At 38.6% G+C, this 25,292-nt stretch overlaps 1 protein-coding gene across 13 annotated transcripts in view; it reads left to right on the forward strand.

Annotated features, from left to right (window-relative positions):
• PIEZO2 (piezo type mechanosensitive ion channel component 2) overlaps positions 1 to 25,292 on the forward strand; it is a 284,271-nt gene that overhangs the window by 251,067 nt on the left and 7,912 nt on the right. For 12 of the 13 annotated variants that reach the window (XM_077784376.2, XM_085571904.1, XM_085571903.1 and 9 more), the window contains 14 exons: positions 1,965 to 2,131; positions 3,844 to 4,019; positions 12,419 to 12,808; positions 13,817 to 14,075; positions 14,587 to 14,769; positions 15,177 to 15,429; positions 16,171 to 16,303; positions 16,712 to 16,859; positions 16,973 to 17,187; positions 18,908 to 19,066; positions 20,360 to 20,507; positions 22,926 to 23,114; positions 23,574 to 23,666; positions 24,786 to 24,958. In XM_077784376.2, coding sequence (XP_077640502.2) covers positions 1,965 to 2,131; positions 3,844 to 4,019; positions 12,419 to 12,808; positions 13,817 to 14,075; positions 14,587 to 14,769; positions 15,177 to 15,429; positions 16,171 to 16,303; positions 16,712 to 16,859; positions 16,973 to 17,187; positions 18,908 to 19,066; positions 20,360 to 20,507; positions 22,926 to 23,114; positions 23,574 to 23,666; positions 24,786 to 24,958 — 2,686 coding nt within the window. Of the gene's footprint in view, positions 1 to 1,964; positions 2,132 to 3,843; positions 4,020 to 10,000; positions 10,169 to 12,418; positions 12,809 to 13,816; positions 14,076 to 14,586; positions 14,770 to 15,176; positions 15,430 to 16,170; positions 16,304 to 16,711; positions 16,860 to 16,972; positions 17,188 to 18,907; positions 19,067 to 20,359; positions 20,508 to 22,925; positions 23,115 to 23,573; positions 23,667 to 24,785; positions 24,959 to 25,292 lie in introns of all 13 variants that reach the window. The other variant, XM_085571914.1, reaches the window with a different exon arrangement.

Below are 25,292 nucleotides of genomic sequence, written 5' to 3' on the forward strand. Positions count from 1 at the left end.
ATTGATCCCCCAAAGATTCTTTTTTAAATTTTGAAGAACAGCAAAGGTGCCAGAACAACTACAATGTCATTAAAAATGTTTGCTAAAACACCTCCATCCCAGGGAGAAAAATGACCTTTCAGATTAGACTGCAAGTACTTGGCACCATGGTGAGACTATCCCAGGCCAGTGGTGGTCATTAAAAAAAATAAAAAAAATAGCCTGAGAGCAATGAGTTCTCCTGAAGTCAATAGCAAAAGTTACACATTGGAGAGGAAGAGTGTGGGTTAAAAAGGAATATATACTATACATTTTTGTGTATGTGTGGTGTTCTCTTTTCTTCTACTCATAATATTGTATGGAATTCAAAGATAATGGATGGTCCTTGAAGTAGAAACAGTTTTATATTTAGTTTTTAGTGTCTGGTTTTCCTCAACTTTAAGACCTGCACATTGAATGAATAAAATTCAAGTGGATAGCTCAAAAAGATATCTCCAATTCTAAATGACATAGAAAAGGTCTGGAAAAAAAAGGGCATAATATTATTGAAATAATTATATGACCAAGTGAAGGGTGCTAAATGCTTTTATGCTCAGCGCTAGCAGACCTGTTCCATGGCATAGCTCTGGTAAATGGGACATAATGCTACTTCAGCACCCACTTTCCAGGAAATACCACTAATTAATTTTTCCCATAAATGTGCATGCAACAACTCTGGAGGCCCAGGGTAATCTTTTACTTCATTATAACTTTCCTTTCGGAACCTTTGTAAGAAGCTGTACACCCATTCTGCAGAGTTTTGCATGCCATCTTGTGGAACAGCTAAGAAGTGATGCTGTTGAGAGTATCATGCATTGCACATTATTGACAGTTTTCTACTATTTCTTAGGCTGCTTAATTGAAAATTTGTCTTTACACCCAGCGCTCTGGGCTTTGGAACCTAGCAGGGACAACTGGCTATTGAAAATATTTTTTTTAGTCTTTCATTGATTCGTGGAATAATAGAATGGCTTTTGGTGGAAGGGATCTTAGAGATCATCTGGTTTCAACCCTCCTGCCATGGGCAGGGGCACCATCTGCTAGACCAGATTGTTCAGAGCCCCATCCAGCCTAGACCTGAACATTTGCAATACTACATGAGAACTCTAGTGTGGTGTTTGTGAGTGGATAAAAAAAAAGGTGAAAGCACTGCTCTTTGGCTGAGAAATACCATTATTAATGCCAAATGAACTACTGAAATGAGAAATTAACTTGAGACAGATGTGTTGAGCAAAATAAAGCTACTATTGTTGGTATACACCCATAAACCTTACTCATTATAAAGTGTACTGTTTTGCCAAAATGGTGCAAGAATAAAGTTTTATAAATTATTTTTTATCCGAGTTGTGCTTGTTCATCTGAGATAACTGATGGCACAGTGCAGCCTACTTAGATAAACAGGGGCTTTGAAAAGAGTAAATACAGAGAAGTGTGATTCAAAGTGAAGTGAGGTCAGATTCAAAGACTGTTTAGGCTTTAAAATTCAGCTTAGCAAGGTTCAAGCACAAAAGGCAAAGTCTGTGCAGAAACACTCACAATTAATTAGACACTGAAGAGGTTCAGCTCAACACACTGATTGAACACTTGTTCAGATCACAGGACCTGGGGATGTTTAATACTCTCAGGAGATGCCCAAACCTTTGTGTTTCATTTCACAGACCTGTGCATAGTGTCCCTCTAAAATCAGGAACTGTTTATTTGACTAATGGTGGCAGGACCAAGGACTTACAGGGTGGAATAGGGATTCCAGATGATAAGCCTAGACATACAGTCAGGAAAATGGTCCAGACAGCCAAAAGGCCTCCAGCCATCTTCAGAAATTCCTTAGTATGACAGGGTTTCACAGCCTGGATTACCATTATTAGACAATAAAAGAAAAATGAATCTAACCCCAGGCAAAAGATATTTATGTTCATTAATTCCCTGTGTCTTTTGCTCTCCCTTAGATAACATCATCAAGAGGATATTTAATATCTTGAAGTTTACTTGGGTCCTTTTCCTGGCAACGCTGGACAGTTTCACAGCTTGGCTTAACTCCATCTCCAGAGAACACATCGATATCTCCACCGTGCTCAGGATTGAGCGCTGTATGCTGACCAGGGAGATTAAGAAGGTAATTCCTTCAGTCTTTTTTGTCTGCTAATACCATTTCCAGCTTGGTGAAAAATGAAAGACTGTCTTTTCAGATGACAGCAGTGAGGAGGAAAATTATGAAAATTTCACATACATGTGCATTTTAAAAATAAGTTTGGATTTTTTTTACTGCTTGGTGGTTTATAAATCCTTAAAGAATAAATGATTTGATTTATTGCCTGGACACATAGGAAATTAAGAGAAAAGTAATTCTTTGAGAGGTTGATGTAAGGTTTTGGCTGAAATACTTCTGTAGTTTAGTGTGGTTCTGAAGGGACAGAATAGATTCAAGAAGGTCAGAAGTGGCTGGCATTTTAAACAGGTCAAAAACTGCCTCAGTCTGCATATTTCACTCTTCTTGTAGCTCAACTTGCACTGAAAATGACTGACAACACACGGGCATACATTTCTTCAGTGAGAATGGAGCTGTGTGGTCCTTCACAAGTTAGATGTATATTAGCAAAACCCATTATATTAACAGAGATTATTGTTGTTATTGTAACTAGAAATTTAGATCTCCAAAATGCAAGTAGATGATATAACTCTTAACCTTTATGCCAGGCCTGCAGTGGAGCTAGCATGTAACTTGTGCCATCATTTCAGATTCAAGATATCATAATGGTGACAACATTTACCACTAAAGAAGCAACACAGTTTGTACATAAACATACCTAATTAAAAACCCGAGTGTCAAATTTTGTTAAGATTTTTAATTTTTTTTTTTTCACAAAACATAAAGGTTTGAGTATTGTCATTTTGGAATGCTGGAGAGGACTAGATTTGAAATACTACAAGCAATACTACAAGAAATACTACAAGTTGAAATGCTACAATACTACTAATTAAAATTAGTAAGGAAAATACAGGCAATATTTTAGACTACATTTATTATGTTAGGTGGAAAAAGTCCTTGCATAACGCTTCATTATAAGTTAGAAAAAATACCACTCAAGAATAGAAATCTCTCAGTTTATCATCTGAAGTCAATGCAACCACTAAGTGGAATGAGTTGGATGTGTTTCTGTCTAAGAACAGAAAATTCTCAATTTTATTCTGATAATACACCTTTAAAATACTGATTACAGTATCACAGCCAGAAAGACTTGATTTTGTGCCCAGATCTGGTCTGACAGTTAATAAAAATATCCTTTCATGAACTTCAGAGAAAGAGTAAAGGTCTTCAGTGTTTTTTTTTCATGGATTTCCATCTGTATCCATAATTCATGAATAAATTCTGACTTTGGGACACTAATTAAAATCTAGATCAGTTTGCACATGAACTGTTCTTGGGCTTTTGTTTTCTGTTTAAAAATTCTCCTACTGGCCACTAATAATAGTTCCTAGAGTCAGAAAAGCTAAGAGAGGTCCATCAAAAGTTGCTGGAGTGCAGATTGAGTCATGGATGCAGTTCACTCATCATTCCCATGCTAAAGGATCTGCAGTCCATCCAGCAGAGTTGTGGTGGCTAAATATAACCTGAAACCACATGGGTTGCTCCAGTTTTGCTTGAAAACCAAACACTCTGGGCCATGGTAGGTTAAGTCACAATCTGACTTGCTCTAGGTTGTAGTTTGCTATTTGCTAGGAAGGTGTTTGCACAGTCTGTTACTTTCCAAATGACAGAAGAAACTGCTTCCTCAAAGAATACACCTCCCCCTGGCCATGTATGTCTACCTCTACTCTCTTCCACAGGGAAATGTTCCAACACGGGAGAGCATCCATTTGTATTACCAGAACCATATGATGAAACTTTCTGAGGAGTCAGGACTAGACTCAATTGATAAAAATCCTAGTCAAGCTTCTGGTTTGCAAGCATCTGAAAGAATGGATAGTTTAGATTCAGCAGCATCTCATGACAGCATCTCCAGGTATTGATTTAATTTTATTTTGTGAAAGACAGAGGGATCATGCAGTAGGTGAAATATTTGATATTGTTTAAGTATTGATGAAGTTTCTAATCAATGTTGAATTATTTTTGATTTGTCTATGCCATCTTAATAGTGAAAATTACTATATGTTACTTTTCCTTTATAGTGATGGACTCACTTGTTGGCTTAACTTGTTTTCCACTGCATGACTACCCCACTGCTTTTAGTTTCCCCTAGAATTAGGAGTCATTGTCATTGGTATTCTGTTCCTTGTGAAAAGAAATGGAACATAAGAGGTGCTGAGGATGTTTCTGAGGATTTCAGGCACATAATTTGGGGGATTTGAGGGATCATTCATGGTGAACATTTTCTTTGTATAAAAAATTGTTGTCTGTTGTCCACAAATCAGAAAAGGCTTTGCATTGAAAGAGATTCTGCACTTGAAAGAACAAAATCCCCTCTCATACCCACAGGGCAAAAACCATCTGAAGAGCCTGGTTTCCCAACTGCCATGATTACAGCCCAGCAGAGCTACATGTTTGTTAATCAAATACCCAAACTAGTTCAGGAAAACCACCTTCCTCATTCTTTTCTGAAAACGGATGCCATCAAGTCCTTTGCCAGAATTACTGCCTGCTCCTGCTGCTTCATGCACACAGAGGCACACACAGACACTTCCTTCTCTTACAGAGGCAGTCTGTTCCCACCATGTCCCTGGAGTTCTTCACTTCTAGGATACTGCAGAATTTGTATAACGTGAGGGGGAGAAGGGAGGGCTTTAGAAATCCAGCTGTTTCATAATCCGTGGCCTTCTGCTGTGTCCTGCTCCTCTCTGAACTGTGGCAGTAGCATATTGTGTTTGATACTCCCAGCAAACTCAGAAACTTCTGTGTATAGTAAATTATGCATAGCTTTTACTAATGACACATGGGTACATGTTAGCAGACTGAAACTAATGAGGGGTTGTCTTCCTTTCTGATAGTATTGAAAAGCAAAGGTAAGAGAGTGCCTGTGAGTGCTATGCTTCAACAAAATATCCACAAATTGCTCTTCAGTGAGCGCTGGCCTTTGAGAGGTTCACTCCAGTAAAAACACTAAACCTGAGCAAATCTTTCTCAGTGGCCTGTTGCCCAGCTGAGCAACACCTTTTTGTTTTGTCTCAAAGTTTTACAGGAGTCAGATGGTGTGAGAAAAATGGAAAGTCAAATTGTGTTGCCAGCTCACTTGGACTCACTTTGATATCTTCAGGGCAGATTTAAACTCCACAAAGTTCAGTCTCACCTAAATAATGAATAGTAATATCAGTCCCTCTTTCATTGAATAGTTTTTGGTCACCCTGTTAGCTACAGATAGAAGTTATAATTGCTATAAAATCATTAGCAGGAACTTTAACCATAAACAAAAGGAAGCCAATTCCAAAACTAATTATAAAAAAGAAAAACAAATCTTGTAATTTCAATGCATGGATTCTGCCTCTTCAATGAGACAGTATCCAGTGTTGAGCTCAACTTGTGCTTTGTTTTGGTTTTTTTAGACTAAGCATGCATTATTCACACTTCTTTAAGCACATTTTCACATTTAAAATCTCTTTATAAACTCAGAGAATTCAATGATTCTGTAGTGATGCTTTGCAGCAGAAAAAGTTATATCTTAAATCTTTCACAAGGGCTTCTGTCATCTCCATTTCCTTTGAAGATGTCACAGGGTTTATAAACAAAGGAATAGCAAAAGGCAGAGTAATGACTGATTTCTCTAATCTCAAATTCTCTTTCTGGTAATGAACAATCAAATATTCTTGCACTGAGTATTATGAATTTTGGACATCTGCTATAATAATAGAGGAAGTAATAATGAGTCTGTTGATTGAATGATAATGCCAGCTGTCTGTTGGGGCACTCTTGCATATCTCTTCAAGTTATTACAGAAGTGCCTATGTTGTTTTTCAGAAAGGTGAAATCTTTTAAACTTCTTATGAGTTTATTGATTGATTTTTTTTTTTAATTGCCCAAAAAAGAGCAGGTGGCAGTTTGTATTTTAAAGTAATGATTTCCAGTAAATGTAGAAGTGACTAATTAAATCTAAAGCATCCCTATGATTGTGGATCCCAGGTTGCAATGGAAAACTTCTGGGAAGGGGCAGAGGGTTTCTGTTCTGGTTGTCCTGCAATCCTTTGGTTGCACTACTAAAAATTCTGCAGCAGACTTTAGGTCCCTCAGTTAGGTGAAAAAGTCTGTAAGCACAAAGGAATGCTGAAGCACAGAAGCTATTCCATTATAATAAGACATAATCCTCAGTGCTCAGGATAGGAATCACTGTAGGTAAACATTGGATAGCCAAAGAGGAAAATTCTCCTGATCAGCTGCAGGAACTGTAAATTTCTTGTAAAGTTGAGGGCTGACCCTCACAAGTGTAATCAAGGGATGTTGTTCTTAGCCTGGATAAAGATCTGAAAGGACTTATGTAGAGTGTCCTCTGTGGGTTTTTTTGGTTTTGTTTTTTTTTTGTTGTTTTTTTTCTTTTAGTAGGGCTGTCATTTATTCTCAGTAATTTCTCTATGCAGTAGAAACTATGAGGTACCCATAGGGTATTTTTTTGGTTTCTCTTTATGTATAAATACCCTCATGTTTCCTACAGGCAAAATGCAAAGTTCATACAGGCCAGGAGAAAGGACTGATGCTGTTTCTTTACCAAGTCCTTTGAGGAGCACCACCAGAAGGGATTGGGATCTAGCATGGCAGAGCATTTACTGCAGATTGTCTCCACTTGACTGATACTCTATTTATTAGGTTAAAAAAAACTGTGAATTTCAGTAAGATGATAGGGAACTTACTAAAACTAGTTGACTGTCTTTCTGGGGCTTTGCCTAAAATTATGTACTAGCAGCTACACACAGGTCCTAAGTCTGATTTCAGGTTATCTAAAATTTCATATCCAGTTCAGTTTATATTCATTTTTGCCAATCACAAATAAAATTTTCAGTTCCTCACTCTACCTTTGTGTAGACTTTTATAGGAGCTGAAGGAAGGAATCCCTGTCAGGGTGTTTAAGAGCACCACCTTTTATCTGTGCTTCCCTCACTAGGAGAGAGAACAAAGTTTGAGGCAGGGGGTACTGGAGAAGAAATTTTTCCTTGGGAGGCAGAAGAAAGGACGAAAGGAGAGCCCCTGTTTCAGATGGATCAAAGTGATTAATTTAGGCCTGTGATTTTTAGGGATTGATTAGGATTTTTTCTTGGAGACATGGTGAATGTAGTAATACAGATAACAAACAGATAATGCCAGTGAGTAATCAGCCCACGGACAAGATAAAAAAATCAGAAAAAAATGTAATTCACCCACTAAGCTGAAAAACACTTTGTGAAGGGTAAATTTGTTTAGCAAAAAGGAAGCCATGAGCTTAAAAATTTCCAACTCACTGAGGATGAAAACATCTCTGCTATATATGTATCCCTATTTAAAATGGATATCTTATCAACTTTATGTAAAATGTTTGAACTTGGGACTTTTTATGAGAATTCAATTTAAAATACATAGTCATTGAATGATTGTAAAAAGCTAATGCTTTCAAGGTCCCAAACAAAATTTTGAAAAATCAGTTGGAAAGATATGTTTGGATCAAATTTATGTGATAGGCAATGACTTATGTCAACACCAGCTTTGCTCAGTGTGAATCTCTCCATTTTGCTGGTGTTCACATTTTCTCCCCATTTGGAAGTGTGCTCCTAAAGCACATAAAGAATACACAGGCTGTGCTTCAGGGGACAACTCACTCACATCTCCTGATATTTGAGGATACAGTGCAGCTGCTCAGTCAGTAATTACTCTGATGATTTATTCTTTATTTAAAACAGCTCTAAACCAAACGTTGCAGGCACTTGTCTGGACAAATGTTTTTATCTATTTGGATTAATAGATGCTTTTCCTTTGATTTTTCTGGGAGCAAGGTCAGAGCTGGCATGTTTGGGAGGGCAGCTGGCATATTTTTTTTCTATTGAAAATATATGAGTGGGCATGTGAACATAAATATCTGTTCTGCATAAGTCCCTTGGACAATTCCCTTTGAACTATGTCATTTAACATCCTTCAACACCTTACTATTAGGTGTTACCCTTCAAAAGAATAAACTCAGCCCTTTAGATCTAAAATTACATATGCATAAAGGATCATAGTACATAGACAGAAAGGTCGTCTGCAAAACTGAATTGTCTACTTGTTGCCATTTTCCCATATTTTAGCACCAAATCCTCACAGATAGAGCAACAGCCTGGCTGTTTCCCATATTTGTATGTGCAGAGGGAAACCTCCTCCTTCAAGAGCTCCTCAGGTTGGTAACACCAAGCTTCAGCTGAACTCCTAAGGTGCTGAATCACACCTTCAGGACAGACCCCTGGTCCCCTATCATAAACCATGCACCACGAGACAGCCCTCCAGGTTTTGTCTAGAGGGCCTTGTGTGCCTTTGTGCACACACAGAAATAATGAAGTGGCTTGTAAGGGGTTTTGGCCAAGTGAACTGGCAGGACAGAGGTGCCCCTGCCGTTGAGGCAGCTCTTAAGGAAAATATTTCACAATACCTTTGGTATCTTGGTGATTCTTTTCTTCTGTTCACAGACCAAGGTATGCTTTTAGCCTCAGTCAAAAATGCCATTCAGTCAAAAAAGATCATCAGTGTGGGAAGAATAATTGCTTCTTCTCTCCACATATTTTTGCTTTTTTCTTCCCATTTTTAAAGTCAATAGTTGCAGACTGTAACTTCATGCCAGCAGATTTTTTTTCCTCACTTCAAGCTAGCAAGGCCAAAGGAACCTGGAAACCGCCGTTGCCCTTCCTTTCTGACCTTTTTCCCAATTCTCTGTGCCCCTGGACAAACATCATGCTTGCCAAGGAAGCAAATCCCCTGCTGCCACTGCTCAGGTGTAATACAAATGGAGTCAAAAGAAGAAAATTAGAGTGTAAATCCTGAATTTTGGGGTCTTTTCTTCTTTCATTCTATTTCAGACACTCAGGCAGGTCACTGCATGTGTTAAAACATCAGACCACTCAACTGTTTTCATTGACATCTGTGTTTGTCAAAGATTTTTACAGGAGAAATAATCTTTTTACCTGCCATATGTCATTCTTTCCTGTTGCTCTGTTAAATGCTTGTATTTAATTATATACTTACTTTCTCATAACTCATCCAGTTCTTCTTTTCTGCAGTTACACATGAATGCTCAGTGTATTGTGTATGTCTCTGGTGTCCTGTTGTATTTGATAAGTGAAAGGAGATAAGGGTTTATTATATCTGTTCTTTATTTCAAGATGCGCATGTTACCAATTTTGAAATACTTTTAAGCTGTGATTGAAATAAATGAAACCTTCTGGAAAGAATCATCAGGACTTCCTAGTAAATATCAAAATAAAAGCCATCCCATGCAGAGCAGGTTATATTTGACATGCATTTACTGGCTAAGTAACATATCCGATTTGGCTCTTTGGTTTGGAAAGAGCATTAGCCAATGTCTGACAGCTATTTTTTTTATTTGTGGAGTATGAGCTTACTCTGTTTTAAGGGCTCTTTTAGGAAATTGGCTTGTACCTGTGTAAAAAGGTTCAGCACAGGATATCAATAATAAAAAAGAATTTGTTCAGAGGAGGTCCCTTCCCAAAACATACTTGTGGAATCTGGAAATTTCAGGGATAAACAAACAAAATAAAACCTGCTCACATATGTAAGTCTGTTCCCCTGGAAAGTATGTAGGTTCAATATCTGCTTGAATAGTGAATAGAAGGCCTTAACCCCTATATGAAAATGACCATGACTAACTTGCATATAGAAATGCGTTTCCATGGTGACTCTAAACAAATCCTTATCTTCTCTCTGAACCTTTTTTCTCCGTGTCGATGTTTAGCTGCATGGCGAGCATATTTGTTTACTGAACCATGTGTACCGTAATGCCATTTGTATTTAACACTGTCTCTATAACTGTTTGCGCTGCTGTAGCTGCTACACTGAAGCAACCATGCTGTTCTCAAGGCAGTCAACCCTTGATGATTTAGATGGACCAGACTCTGTTCCTAAAACAAGTGAGCGCGCTCGACCTAGGCTTCGTAAAATGCAGAGCATGGATATGTCCTCCTCATCAGCTGACAGTGGCAGTATAGTGTCAAGGTGCTTAACTCATGCATGCTTTGTTCACTCATTTACCCATACCATTATTCTGACTGCAGCATACAGGGTCTGTGTTTGCAGACCCGAGGTGTGCAGGGTGGTTTGCATGGTTACAGGAAGCTTTACTCCCTCCAGGGTTGTGGCACAGTTCTGAGATTCGAAGTCGGGGTCATAATCTAGGATTCATTTGCTGTTTCATTTTTTTGTTCTGTTTTTTGGGGTTTTTTTCATCCTCAATTCATGTACTTTTTAACATTATTCCACAACATTATGCTGAGTGTATAAAAACAGGCTAAGATCTGTATTTATTCAGCTAAAAAAGTGTCTTATTTTCAGAGTTACTGAGTGAGTGCTTGTTCTTAAATTGGAAGCTGGAAGTTAAGTTTCTCAGCTAATCAGTTATCCTAAATATGGACTGAGATGTGTAATTTTAGAAACTAAGGCACCATTGTGTCAGTTTTTCAATTTTTATTTTTCTCCATATGGGAAAGATTTTGAAATATGTATTGATTCCTTTACCATTGATTTACAGTGAGGTATTGGAATTAAGAAAGGGAAAATAGCTATGACAAAAAAGCAAATAATATTACTATCCAGTACAAGAGAAAACTGTTCAGAACTGTTCATTTACTTTTTAGAATGTAAAACCCAGGGATTTACGTGACATTGGGAAGCAGTGTTTCAATAATTTAATAAACATTATAAATCTGAATTTTTATATAATTTTGCATCATTGTTTTTCAGTTTTGAAAGTGTTTGACAAATTTTTTGAGTCAATCAGTTTTGAAAATGTGGGATTCTATGAATTTGTACATTTTAACGAGTAAGAGTGCTACTGTGAATCATCCAAACACATGTCATCATAAGTGTTACATGGTCTAATTAAAACTCTGCTATAAATAACGTGACCTAACATAGCCATAATAAGTTTGGAAGCAATTTAAAAGAAAAAAAAAAGTGAACTTAATTTTTAATTTTGGCAGAAGATGGTAGTGCCAGATGGCTTTGCTAATGCCAGTTTTCACTAAAATATTATAGTTTATGTGAAAATATGGCCCCTTTAATTTCATAGGGGCTATGTGAAATCTTGTTTAGTCTTTGTTGAAATATGCAGCCAACAAAGACTGAGTTGGTGCCTGATGTCTAACCTGTGGAGGAGCGGAATGAGACTACAAAGAAAGAGAGGGGAGAGGTAAAAAAATTCTTGAGAGAGAGGGCCACAATAGTAATCAGAGGGCTGAATGACACTTCCCATGGAGACAGGCTGAGAGAGCTGTTCATGCTGGAGAAGAAAAGGTTCCAGGAAAACCAAAGAGTGAACTTCCAGTATTAAAAGAATAGCTACAAGATAGCAGGAGAGGGACTTTTTGCAGGGTATGGAGTGATAGGACAAGGGGAAATGGCTTTACATTAAAAGAGGACAAGTTTAGATTAGATAATAGAAAGAAATTATTTATTCAGGGGGTGGTGAGACACCTGCCTCAGGGGAACTGGAACTAGATGATCTCTAAGGTACTTTCATACCCAAACCATTCTATGAGTCTATGCAAATCCAAGAGTAAGGAAGATGAATCAAGCAAAGAACTGATCAGAGTGCATCAGAGAGCTGAATTGGTACATACAGAAGAAAAGCAGGCAGGTAAAGTAAAAGGGAAGACTGTATTGAAGAACATAGGGCAATCTAAAGGTAAGCAAGATACCCTGTTACTGGAACAGTTTCATAATTTGGTTTATATTTCTACATGCTAGCAACTTACACGTTCTTTTATTTGAATCAGAGTTGATATGTGTGTGTTCAGTTAATGTTTCAGTTGTGTACAATGCTCATACAGTGGTTGTTAAAAGCACTCTGTTTAGAAGGAATCCCATGGCTGCCTATCCTTCACTATGAAACATGTCTCAAATAGACGCAATAGCAAGTGTTGACTCTGTTCAGAAATGTCTGAATTACTTTCAGAAAGGTAGTGTAGTTTCTCTTGTTGATAATATTAATTTTCCCCTTGATGGTGCTAAAAGATGCTGAATCACTGTGAGTTCAGTGGGATGTCATTTAGGGAACAGATGGACCCAGATGTTCCATCAGTGTAAGAGGAGACCAGGATGATGTCTTTTCTACCAGATCATATGCACTTTGAAGGCCTGGGAATGCAATGAGGTTGCTCAGCTCTCTGCATAAAGATACAATTAACAAATTTTCCTGATCATATGTCATATAAAACTTGGCTGACTCTCTTCATCCATCTCCAACAGTGAACCCACGCAGGTCACCATGCTCTATTCCCGTCAGGGGACCACAGAAACCATTGAAGAGGTAGAAGGGGAGCATGAGGAAGAAGGAGCTCATTCTGCATCAAGGTTGGAGGAAGAGGAGGTGGAAGATTATAGCCTGGATTCAGAAGGAGCTGCATATACTCCCGATACCGATGCGCCATTGTACTCCACAGTGGACAGCAATGCAGAAGCTCCACCTTCCTATAGCAAAGCTGTCAGCTTTGAACACCTTCCATTTGGCTCCCCAGATGACTCAGCTGGGAAGAGCCTCATGATGGTGAGCCCGGACGACAGTCGGACAGACAAACTTGACAGGATTTTGCCCCCACTGACGCACGAGCTAACAGCTAGTGAGCTGCTCCTGAACAAGTAAGAATCCTCTACCAGGAAAAATTGTTATCACACTGTGTAAAATTTTGTTATTACTTTGAGGTTTTGTTTCAGAACTAGCCTATAAATTCTGATACAGACCTTGTGCTAAGTTTGGTTTAAGGGAAGATGCTCATTTCCTGTGCAGTTGTTCTAATTAGAGGTTTCTAAAATGACTCAAATTCATCTTGGAAGGAATCTCTGTTTTCTTCCTAGATGCCATATTTAATCGTTCTGATTAGCATTGAATTTCTGTGCTGCAATTGTCTTGGGGTCAAGGACTTTTCTAAATATTCTTTCTGGAGAGGGCTTTTCTTCTCCAGGCAGCTGTGATTTCAAATGAGTTTCCTCCAGGGCTATCTGGGAAAATGTTGCTCCTTTAATTATTTTGGATTACTGTAAGGGAAAATATGACCTTTGGCAGTTTTTGTTTAAGCCAGTGAGAGTTGAGGGTTATGGTGCTTTCATAAGGGAGAGGATGTTCCCTTCTTTGCCCCTTAGACACTGTGTTCACTAGCACAACCAGCATTGAAGTGGGAATGGTGCCACTGCACATCTTCAGCTGCTCTCTGGCCTGACTTATTTGGAGAGGGCTTCCCCAAAAGTGAGGGCAAAATCTTAAACCACAGAACTGCCTTTCAGCCTGCCTGACTTATCTGTGTTGATAAGTCAGATGTGAATCCACACCAGTATTGGGTGATTTGCATGAGATATGTTGGTTGGGCAGCTGTAGGAAAATCGTGTTTGTAGAAGTTCTTAGGTCAGGCTGATTATCTTTCTGAATAAATTAAAAAACAGCAGAATAGTGCTTCTAGGGTTTTTTTTTCCTGAAATTCTTGTTTTCTGAGCTTAGAATCAGGCTATTTGACCAAATCCCCTCCTTTTTTCTCTTCCATTGAACTGAACAACAAATTTTAATACATTTCTAAAGGAAAAATAGTAGCAATTTTAAAAGCAGCTCTTGTGAAGTTCATGTTCAGTTCACTTGTGGTACTCTGCTCCTCACAGGATGTTTCATGATGATGAGTTGGAGGAATCAGAGAAGTTCTACGTTGGTCAGCCTCGAGTCTTGCTCCTTATTTATGCCCTGTACAATACGCTGGTGGCCCGGTCAGAAATGGTGTGCTATTTTGTGATCATCCTTAACCACATGATCTCTGCCTCCATGATAACCCTGGTGCTTCCTATCCTTATATTCTTGTGGGCCATGCTGTCTGTTCCTCGGCCAAGCAAACGCTTCTGGATGACAGCCATTGTCTACACTGAGGTATGCTGCTGGTTTTGCAAGCCCACATCTAAGACAGAAAGCTGAAGTTGTAATCTTTGCATGGCCCCCTTGCTGGTTTTGATCTCTGGGATCTGGGCTGGATGTTTGGCCCTTCATAGTAATACAAGTATTTGCTGAAGACCTCAGGAATTTTTGTGGTATGGAAAGGTCTTGTTTGTTGTTTACTCTATTGCAATGAACAATATCCTTCCTGGCATGTAGAGCAGTTCTCACAAGAACAGACCATTTGCAAACTGTTGGTTTGTAATGGTTAACCAAGAATTCAGTGCTCGTGGTATCTCAAGTACCACTGAGTATCATCTGCTGGTAAATTTTGATTGACTTTGTTACTGGAGAAATGTAAAGTGTTATGCCTCTGTAGTAATGAGTATGCTTGTTTATATTCTCATAAAACTGACAAAGTAATCATATTTTATCCCTCTTACTGTCATGAGGCTATTATATCTGACATGCTTATAAAACACTCCAAGTGTGTTGTGTTTCCAAACAGGTGGCCATTGTCATCAAATACTTCTTCCAGTTTGGCTTCTTTCCTTGGAATAAACATGTGGATTACACAAAAGATAAACCTTACCATCCACCCAATATTATTGGCATTGAGAAGAAAGAGGGTTATGTGCACTATGATCTTGTTCAGCTTCTTGCTTTATTCTTTCACAGATCCATTTTAAAGGTAATCTGGGTTCATGTAGTTTTTTATTTTGTATTTAATTTTCAATTTTAATTTTTTAAATCACTCATGATACGAAGAAGTTATTCATTTGATTATCAGGAAAAAATTTCTTCCATGAAAAGGTTATTGAGCATTTGAAGTAGCTGCCCAAGGAACTTGTTGATTCACCATCCCTGGAAGCGTTTAGAAGACATTTAGATGTGGCATGGAGTGACGTGGTTTAGTGGTGGATTTGGCATTGCTGGGTTAACAGCTGAATTGATGTCAAAGAAATTCTGCAACTTAATGTTTCTATGATATCCCAACACATTGAATTTGTCTTCTCCATTGTGAGCACATAACTGAGCTGAGCAACGCCTGTGACAAAAATACAGGCTTGATATGTTCTCTTCTTGTTTTTCTACTAGTGCCATGGATTGTGGGATGAAGATGAGAAAGGAGACAGCTCCAGTAATAAAGAGGATACTGATGATGAGCTCTCTCTGACAGGAGGCAGGAGAGACTCTTCTGCCTCTTTGAAATCTGTCAATCTTGCCGCATCTGTGGAGTCCATCCATGTCCACTTCCCTGAGCAGCAGACTGCCATCAGGAGGAAGAGTTCTAGTAGCATATCCCAGCTTTCTCACAGGTCCAGCTTCTCCTCACACAGATCTAAGAGAGGTAAATGTCATGGCATTTCTGGGATTTGAAGGACAAATGTTCATTTCCCGTAGGATCATTCTACTGAAACCTTGGGCTGGTTGCTGAGGATCTCCAGGGGCTACTGAATACTGCTGCTTCTCAGTGATGAAGTAGGATATGAACCAATGTATCTTCATGTTTGAACATACTCCAAGCCTTCCTAAAGTTCAAATGGAGAGCCATAATTTGTGATTCATTATGTTTTTTATATGACATTATCCAAAAGCTAGTAAAGGAATGCTCAGTGTGGCCCAGATCCAGAAATTCTGGTCCAGCATAATCTCCAGCTAGAGGGAATGCAAAGCACATGTATTTTTCATATCTACATTTGTAGAAACATGAATTAAGAAAGAGTTTTTATTAGTTAAATTGAAACATATTACATGTCCCATCTTGTAAAAAGGGCAGGAATACTCTAGCCTAAATACATATAATTGCAATTGAGGGACTGAGTCAGATCAATCAAATACTTGCTTTTGTCACTAGTCTGCTTTCTCTTTTTATAGCTATTAATCAAGTTTTGATCTGCCAGTCATTAAACCTTTACTGGATGCTCTCAAGATGTTATCATGCTGGGGGAAAAAAAGAAGAATTCATTTCAAAGCTTCTTTCAAATGTGGTAGTCATATGGCATGGAAGTCTCAATATTTATTACTTTCTAACTTTAGTATTTAAATTTTTCTTTTGAATTGACTTCTCTTTCCCTCCCCTTTTTTCCAGGAAGTACCAGTACACGAAACAGCAGTCAGAAGGGAAGCAGTGTGTTAAGCATCAAGCAAAAATCTAGAAAAGAGCTTCTCATGGAAAAGTTTCGAGAACAAATTATCAAAGCCAAGGCTTTTACAATTAAAAAGTGAGCAATAAGAGGGGTTGTGTGGGTTTGGCGGGAGGTTCCAAACAGTAAAGCAGTAAGCCATCATTTTAAAGGGAGCAGGCTACTACTGATGTTAATTCAACATGTATGCAGATGTCCCACCAGCTGATCAGACATATCATCAGTTGTTCAAATAGTATCTTCCTGATAAAAAAGCTAAATATCCCATGTGACGTTGGTTGGCTATGCATATTTCTACTGAACAAATGCTAATACAGTGGTTTAGAAGCAATCACAACAAAGAACTGCTGTCTCTGCAGTCCTGTGAAGGCTGTCAGAGTAGATCTTAGATATCTTTAAAAATATTAAACATACCACACTCAGCCTTTACTTTATTCAGTGCAAGTTATGTGCTATTAAATCACATTGTGGTCTGTATTGTTTTAGGACTCTCCAGGTGTACATGCCCATCAGACAGTTTTTCTACAATCTTATTCATCCAGACTACAGTGCAGTGACTGATGTGTACGTGCTGATGTTCCTCGCAGATACAGTGGACTTCATCATCATTGTGTTTGGATTTTGGGCTTTTGGGGTATGTCACAGAGGCATCTATCTGTAAATCCTCAGCAGGATTTACATGTTGTAGATGCTAAATATTATGCAAGTGTCCTTTTTCCTTGACCACCCTTATATTTTTCTTTTCAGAAACATTCTGCTGCAGCAGATATCACCTCTTCATTATCAGAGGACCAGGTCCCAGAGGCATTTTTGGTGATGGTGCTTATTCAGTTTGGTACCATGGTGGTAGATCGAGCACTGTACCTCAAAAAGACTGTCATGGGAAAAGTCATCTTCCAGGTCATCCTTGTTTTCGGAATACATTTCTGGATGTTCTTTATCTTGCCTGGAGTGACAGAAAGGTATAAGCCTTATAAAGAAACAGTATGGGTGGAATACTAATGCTCTACCAAGTTCTTTGTATTTAAATTGGAGATGTTTATAGCTAGGCTTTGGAATCATGATCAAGTTTCTTCTTTGCCTCATTTCTAAGCAGAAAGTTGGAATGCATTTCCACAGCAGTAACTGTGGCCAATATAAGTTTGAGGAAGAATTAGTTATATAGGTATAGAAATATTCTCAACTTAGGCCAAAATGCAAGCAGGTGAAAGAGAAATTGCCTGTAATTGAGTGATTAGAGCTTTCAGCTGAGACAATGTTGGCCTCTGATCCAATTCCATGCTCCCAAGACTGCAGCAGGCTGCTTTAGAATAGCAAGTAGAAAATGTCTCCCTTAGAGTAACATAACTTAGCACTTTTCTGAAATGTGTGAACTGTGGATTTAAATCTCCTTAAACTGAGGAATGTCTGAAATATGTGTCTGTTCTGAAGAGCAAAGTTCTCCTCCCATGCTCCTGACACTTGGTTCTGGAGGTGGAGGCGGTCACCTGGTGCATAAAATTTTGTGTCACGTACCTGGTCAGGCTCACTCCCAGATTTAACATTTTTCATTTCATGGCTCAGGGCACTGACCACTGCAGTCTGCAGTGCAGAGGTGATAAGGTTCCCTCCCTAGTGTTTGGCTAACTCCCCTCTTCCTACTTTAAGTTGCCTTGAAGTATTTCCCTCTTTCTATTGACTGTCCATGGAAATTGAGTGTATCACCTGGGCACCTTACACTTCATTAATATTCAAGTTATTTTACTGGGAAAAAAGAAATTGCTTTATAGTGTAAAAGAAAACTGAAAAGTCTCACTTCCTCTCAAAAAGAAAGTGAAATATCAATTGTGCACAAATTTGGAAAAAAAAATCATTTTTCAAATGGATCTCTTATCTACTGCACATTGAAAACAGTTAGGAATTGAAACAATTTTGACTTTGTGCTTTTGGAAAATCTTTATCAAGTTGTTAATATCAAATCTGCATCTGATACATCCTGTATTCCTTCTAAGTGAGATTAGAACCCCCTGCAAATTTTTTAATCAAAATACTTCTGTGGGATTTAATTGAAAATATTGGGTTATGGCTGGCTGGCAAATGCTGTCCATCATGAAGCATCTGCTGCAGATGCTATTGAATAACAACCAGAATGGCACATGTGAGGTGAGGCTGAGGGTTAGTTCAGTCTGGAGAAGAGAAAGTGTAGAGCTGTCTGAACTATGGGAATAAGACTTGAGTCAAGCAGGAAAGGGTGGGAAATATTTTCAGAGGTCACTCCATCTTCAGTTCCTGTATGAGGTGCTGACATGAACACAAGTAGCCATTAAAAGTGCCTTGATTGAGCCCCTACCCAGGACTCACAGAGGGTTGAGCCATCATGGGGAAGAGGAGGACTGATTGTGTTGGGCAGCAAGGGACCTTCGGCATGCAGAGGGAGAGGCACTGCCCAAGGCCTTCACTCCTTGGGGAGCCCATTCCCAGTCTCTCCCCTGTGACCCTGAAGTGGCAATGGATGCTGGTTTTAGACTTTTTTCATTCAGTGTCTTTCTAATTCTCCTTTAAGCCTGCCATGGGGTTAGCAACCATGACCTTTTCACAGGACCTCAGGAAGGGGAAACTGCCAGGAGAAAAATACCATTTCCAGCTAATTCAGTCATACACAGATACAAAGCTCATCATTTTCCTTTATCTTTTCCTTTACAGGAAATTTAGCCAGAACACAGTTGCCCAGCTCTGGTATTTTGTGAAATGTGTTTATTTTGGCTTATCAGCTTATCAGATACGCTGCGGATATCCAACTCGTGTTCTTGGCAACTTCCTCACAAAAAGTTATAACTATGTCAACCTGTTCTTATTTCAAGGGTAAGCATAGACTTACTGCCTTTCTTCTTTCTTTTGTGTAATAAGGATTTGCTATAGTGAAATCCTGGGGTTATTCATGACTTTTCTTCACAGACTGCTGGAAATAAGACAGTAAATTTTGCACAGCACGCTCTATATAGGCCATATGTCCCCTGTAGTCCACAAGAAAAAGAAAAATCTATTTCTGGAAGGCAAACTTCATAAAATTCCATTTCTCAGTCTGAAACCAGAAGCCTGATATACCAGTCAGCCATTCAGTCCCCTATGAAATAGACGTTTTTAACACTTCCAAGAAATCACCTTTGTGAACAGAAATAGGGACTACACATTGTGCTAGAAAACAGGTAGTGTTATTAGTTCTGCAGTCCTAAAAAATAGGAAGGTGTGAAATCCTAAAGAGACATTTGGAGCAGGTCTACCTGCTACACCTCAGCACATGAAAGAAATTGACTGAAAGACACCTGTGAAACAGAAACTTAAAAATAAGCACAAAAAAAGAGTTTGCTTTGAGAAGTGTTGCACATTTGAAACTCCTCAGGAGTTCAGAGTGTTAGGGCAAGGAACAGGCGCAGCATTACCTCAGAGTGAAAGGTGGTTTTACACAAACAGACCACATCCTCCATTTACACGGTTGCAGTGGCTTTGTGATTAAGCCAGTTTGAAGCATATGTGTAATTCACAGAAAAAAATTGAATCATTTCAGCCTTTTCACAGTACTTGCAGTATGGACTCTTTGCATTCCAAAGAAAAGCTATAGATGAAAGCTTTCCTCACATGAAATACTCTTTAAAGTGTGGGACTAGGGAAGGGAATTATGCCCTTTGAACAGCTGCTCCTTGTGTGTTGATTTCCTTTTGATTCCCACCTTCTTCTGCTGTTTAATCCTGAGTCACAGTGCCCAGTTCCATATGCAGCAGAGGGCTGCCCACCTACTGCAAAGATGCCATGCAACACTTGGTGTAAGGAGGTGTAAAATTCATCCCACCATCCTGTAGAAAACATGCATTCCTCTCCCAGGTCAGAGGAATCTAGGAAATCTTGCACTATTCCATCACTGGCTCAATCACAATTATGGACACAATGATGCATAAGCATAGTATAGCCTGGCAAGAAGACCTAGAGTAACATGAGCTATGGCAATTTCAGGATGTGATTGTATTTGTGTTTACAGAATGTCTTAATGTCTAATGTCTTAATGTCTTAATTCTCCCTCTTGTCATACATACACTTGCTGTGCTTGTTTGATGTGATGCCTTTGCTTCTGACAAGTTATCTGCTGTTGTCTCCCTTCAGGTTCCGCCTGGTTCCATTTTTGACTGAGTTGAGAGCAGTAATGGACTGGGTTTGGACTGACACCACTCTCAGTCTTTCCAGCTGGATCTGTGTTGAAGATATCTATGCTCATATATTCATCCTGAAGTGTTGGCGAGAGTCAGAAAAAGTAAGGAAACCCCATATGAGTGATTCAGACCTTCTCTTCCTCATGCAGAAGGGAAGAGAAATTATCATGAGTCCCTAAATAATTGAGGAATTCACCACAAAAACTTTGTTGGAAGATATGCCTGGCACTTGTGTTCAGAAATATCCAGACTGTTGGGTACTTTACGTTAGTTGGCAGCTGCCACAAATGAAACTTCAAGTGGCTTCTCTGTTGTGCCCAGCTGATTTTTCCACCATTAACACGAGCTCCAGAGAAGGGTTTGCCTGCTGGTTTAATTGCATGCCTGGGTTTCAAGGCTGGGGTTGGAAGTCCTGGTATTCACACAGTCAAACACAACTAAATAACCTGGAGTAGCAGGGAAGCTGCAGCTGAGAGAAAGGTCAGTAGAAGGAAGAGCTCATGCCCTGCAGTGGAGGTCCCTGGGACATGGGGTTCATGTAATTTCAGAAGGAACTCAGCTGGCTCCTTTATCTCAGGAGAGTCCCTGCACATCCAGAACTGAACTGCAGGCCAGATAAACCCACCATTTGTCTCACTGAAATTTCAGTCTCTTTAAATCATTTAAGTTACAGTTCAAATTAAACTTGCAAATTCTGGATTCTTTGTAACTGCTACAAAGATTGCAACCATATGCTTGCTCATTTTGCCAATTTGAAAAAGAAATGAAACGTTATTTTAAGAGTGACCAAACCAGTCAGAAATTCTACATCTGTACTGAAGTGGATTTACATTTAAGTGTTACTGACGTATTTCCACTTTTATTATAATCCTGTCTCTTAATGGCAATTGCTTTCTAAGTATATCACGTAGATTAACTCAGAGTTACACAAATCATGCATATAGGTTTTTTCTCTATGACTCCCAATTCTGCCATGAAAGGAAGGAGCTCTGAAGAACTTCAGGAGTAGGGGAAGTAAAAATCCAGCTCTACTTTGACTCTCCGTCTCACCACATTTTTTTTACACTACAATTTACATTATGTGTAGCAGAGATCTGACATGGGAAGATTTCCATGTCTAAGCTGGCATCTATGCTCTAATTCCATACAGAAAAATAACTGTGTCATAACTTTACGAGTATTGTTGATGGTACTTTGGTTCTCTCTCTCACTGAGTGGAATGCCCAAGTATTTGGACTGCTAGAGTCTCTCTGAGATGTTCTATAACATCAATAGAAGTGCCTCCACTAATATCCTCCAGAAAAATAATAATAATAATACCCCTGCTGATCTTGATATGATATTTTAATGAGAACACTATTCTGTAGTGCAAGACAAATGACTTGATACTTTGCTTCTGAAAAGTAAATAATTGGTTTTAAATATAGCATTGTATTACAAATGTAATATTCTCATAGGGCTTTATGGATTCATGTTGCAAAGCAAGAGCAATTTCCTGAAAGCCAGATTCCTGGAGTGTTTGAGGTGCAGTGCAGTAGAGTGCATATTTATTTTGCACGTGTGGTATGCAATGCATGGAGGACAGGCTACTAAACACTGCGAAGTTAAACCCTGTAAGAGAATTACGCCAAAATAAATTACAGTGAAAGTAAAACATTTTACAGGATGGTGAGATTATTAAGAGTATTCAGTCATGATGCAAATAACAGAGGACAGGAATTATGGGCAAGGCAGAACATACATGCCACGTGATCTGCTTTGAAGGGAGAGGAAAAGCAGTCACTTTTGTCCTCAGAATCTAAGAAAGAGAAGCTGTTACATCAGCAGTATCCAGATTTTAGGAAGAGCAGCAACATTTTTAGCATTAGTTAAATGGAGTCAGTGTGGAATTGACTAGAAACAGATTGGATCAAGCCTGTGAACTCTTAGAAATACTGTAAGTCAGGTGTGAAATGAATGTGGAGGTAGCGCAATATCAGAAATTTTACTGATTTTATATGTCAGTTGCTGGTAAACTATTTTCCTGCTCCCCCCATCTCCCACAATATACAGTTTGGAGCACTGCAGGACCTATGAGAAGTCTGCCTTAAGGAGTTTTGTGATAAAACTTTTCAGAAGTGCAAATATTTTGGAATAAATTGTTGTATCACTTTTTCTGCTATTATTTTATATTTTGTTCTTCTGAGTTCATACTAACACTTAGACCAAAAAAATAAAAATTATCCTACCTAAATGCTTCTTTTTTTATGGTTGTAAATAATCAAAATCACAGAGCTTTAAAATATTTTTCACACTGGACACACATTGTGAGTTCATTTTCATTTCTCTCTGTTGCCATCAGAAATTGTGTGTCTGTGCAGGTTTGGCTAAAAAAACCTCAATATAGCTGTCCTCACAGGGGCTAGCAAATTACCACAAGAGATGGGCAGCCTTAAGATCATTATATATTCACCCTTCACATCATATGTAGTGTACCTTTGATAGAAGAGACGTTATCAGACTGCTGTTTTCTTTTGCAGAGATATCCCCAACCAAGAGGCCAGAAGAAAAAGAAAGTTGTGAAGTATGGAATGGGTGGCATGATTATCGTCTTGCTGATTTGTATTGTCTGGTTCCCACTGCTCTTCATGTCTTTAATCAAATCTGTTGCAGGCATCACCAACAAGCCTCTAGATGTATCAATCACAATAACTCTAGGAGGTTATCAGGTAAAAAATAAGAAACACTAAAAGCAAACTCTGTTTTTAGTATTATATTTCCTTGTGCTATTTCTGTTTTTAGCATTATATTTCCTTGTGCTATTTCTTCTTCCTTCCATTGAATTGAACTCTCCTGCTTCATGCAAGGTACCTGGCAAGCTTCCATAAATGACCCCTTTTGGGTTTAAAAATTTGTTAGTTTTTCTCTGGTGTAAAATATTATCTTCATTTTCAAGTTAAAACCAGCCTCTAGTGGCAGTGGAAACTGAATAAATTATCCTACAAGTCCACATGGTAGATATAAGATAATTGTAGGCAGCTTGCATCTCAGAGGAAGGAGATTATAACACTGTCTTGTTGAACTGAGTGCCATAATTATCTTGGACTGTGATGCACAGGATGTTGGACTGTGTATGTCGCAGCCAATGTGAAGTAAATGTGATAAGCATGTGTTCTTTTGTTTCCCAGCCTATTTTTACCATGAGTGCTCAGCAGAATCAGCTCAAAAGTTTGGATCCGAATGAGTTCAATGAATTTCTGAGAAGCTATAGGGGTAACACTGTAAGTGAAAAATAGAATATCTCATTACTTAAAAATCTGTGCATGTTTCCATGGAGGCCTTTTGTGAGTTTTGTTTATGTAGTAATGATTGGTCATCACTGCTGTCATCAATTGGAAGACATTTCTATAAATAGGATTTGCATGAAAAAAAGTTCAGACATATCATTTGTCAGGACAGTGCTGGGTTATGGTGAGACAAGCTACCATTAATGCAGACATCCTTGCACAAAATCCTGGAAGGCAGAAACCCTAGTTGTCCTATTTTCTGAATGAAACCCTCCCCTCTAAATGACACAAACCTTCAGGAGATGTGATGCTGTTTGTGTAGTGCCAAAGAAAACATGTTGTGGGGACAAAACAATGTCTTATACACTTTTAAGCTTCATACTCCTTTCTAGAACACACATCTTTCACCTTCCAGTGAGGAATGGTGGTTATGTCAAAAGAAAGTGTGCATAGCCTAGAAATGTTTTGACATTAAAATGTCCAAAAAAAGCATTTAAGCATAGTCTCAGTGTTTCATGGAACAACATGCCCAGTTTCCACAGGTTTCTAGAGGAAAAGGACTAGTAATTAGTAGGAGCTGTTGTATTGCTAATGTAACTAACATTTGATCAGCTATAACTTTAAAATAAGTGCTTGCTACTACCTCATTGAAGAATTTGATATCAGAATTTGATATTAGATCCTACCACATAGCCCATGTATAATATCACAAATACTGTAACCTAGATGCATTTGGAAGTTACAAGGTTCTAGTTGGTTCATCCTTTGCAGTCACTTTTCTATGCAGAAAGCTACTTAACAAAAGACAGAATAAAATTTTAACTAAAATTTAAACAGCCTCTACAGAATTTGTTTCATGAACTTTCAGACTCACTTTAGCCAACATGGCCATCAAACAATGAGGCCATTTTTGTCTTGCCTTTTTGATTACTTTGATTACTTTGTTGATTCCCCTTCCTATCTCAAGCTCCACTTGGTACTTGAGAAAAACAATCAGTGCACAGCACTGCATTTACAATTAATCAAACATTTACAAATCTGTTTGACTGGGAAATGTGATTCTGTGTCTTGTGAATATCACTGCACTGAACTTTTCTGCTTCTGCACCTGCAGGCTGCCTTGCAGTTTCTAGAGGGCTATGCAAGAGAAGATATAACTCGAGCAGATCTGGAGGGAAATTCAAACTCTTTATGGACCATCAGCCCTCCCAGCAGACAGAAAATGATACAGGGACTTCAAGACTTTGAGGCTGATTTCACTTTAGTTATTTCATGGACCATTCAGAGGTAATTAAACAAAGTTATTATGAGGTAGATGGATCATTTGCCAAGCATTAGCTCAGTAGAACAGTTTCACATTGCATTTTTTGTTTAGTTTTTTAGCAAATTCTACTGTGTGGTAGAGCAAAAATCTGAGAGTAGGAGGGAAAGAGACAGAGAGAAGTCAGATTTGTTACCCATGAAAACACTTGTTGCCTGCAGTTCCCAAAAAAAAAAAACAAAAAAAAAAAACAAAGTGGAGCCACTACCAAATAGATTGTTTGAAATGTCCAGGTGGAATTTTCAATGGGACTTGACAGGAAGAAAGAAAAAGAATTTTTTAGCCAGTTTTAGGTGGGGA

The sequence above is a fragment of the Lonchura striata genome, chromosome 2 (assembly GCF_050655825.1).
Source record: "Lonchura striata isolate lonStrDom1 chromosome 2, ASM5065582v1, whole genome shotgun sequence".
Taxonomy (NCBI): domain Eukaryota; kingdom Metazoa; phylum Chordata; class Aves; order Passeriformes; family Estrildidae; genus Lonchura; species Lonchura striata.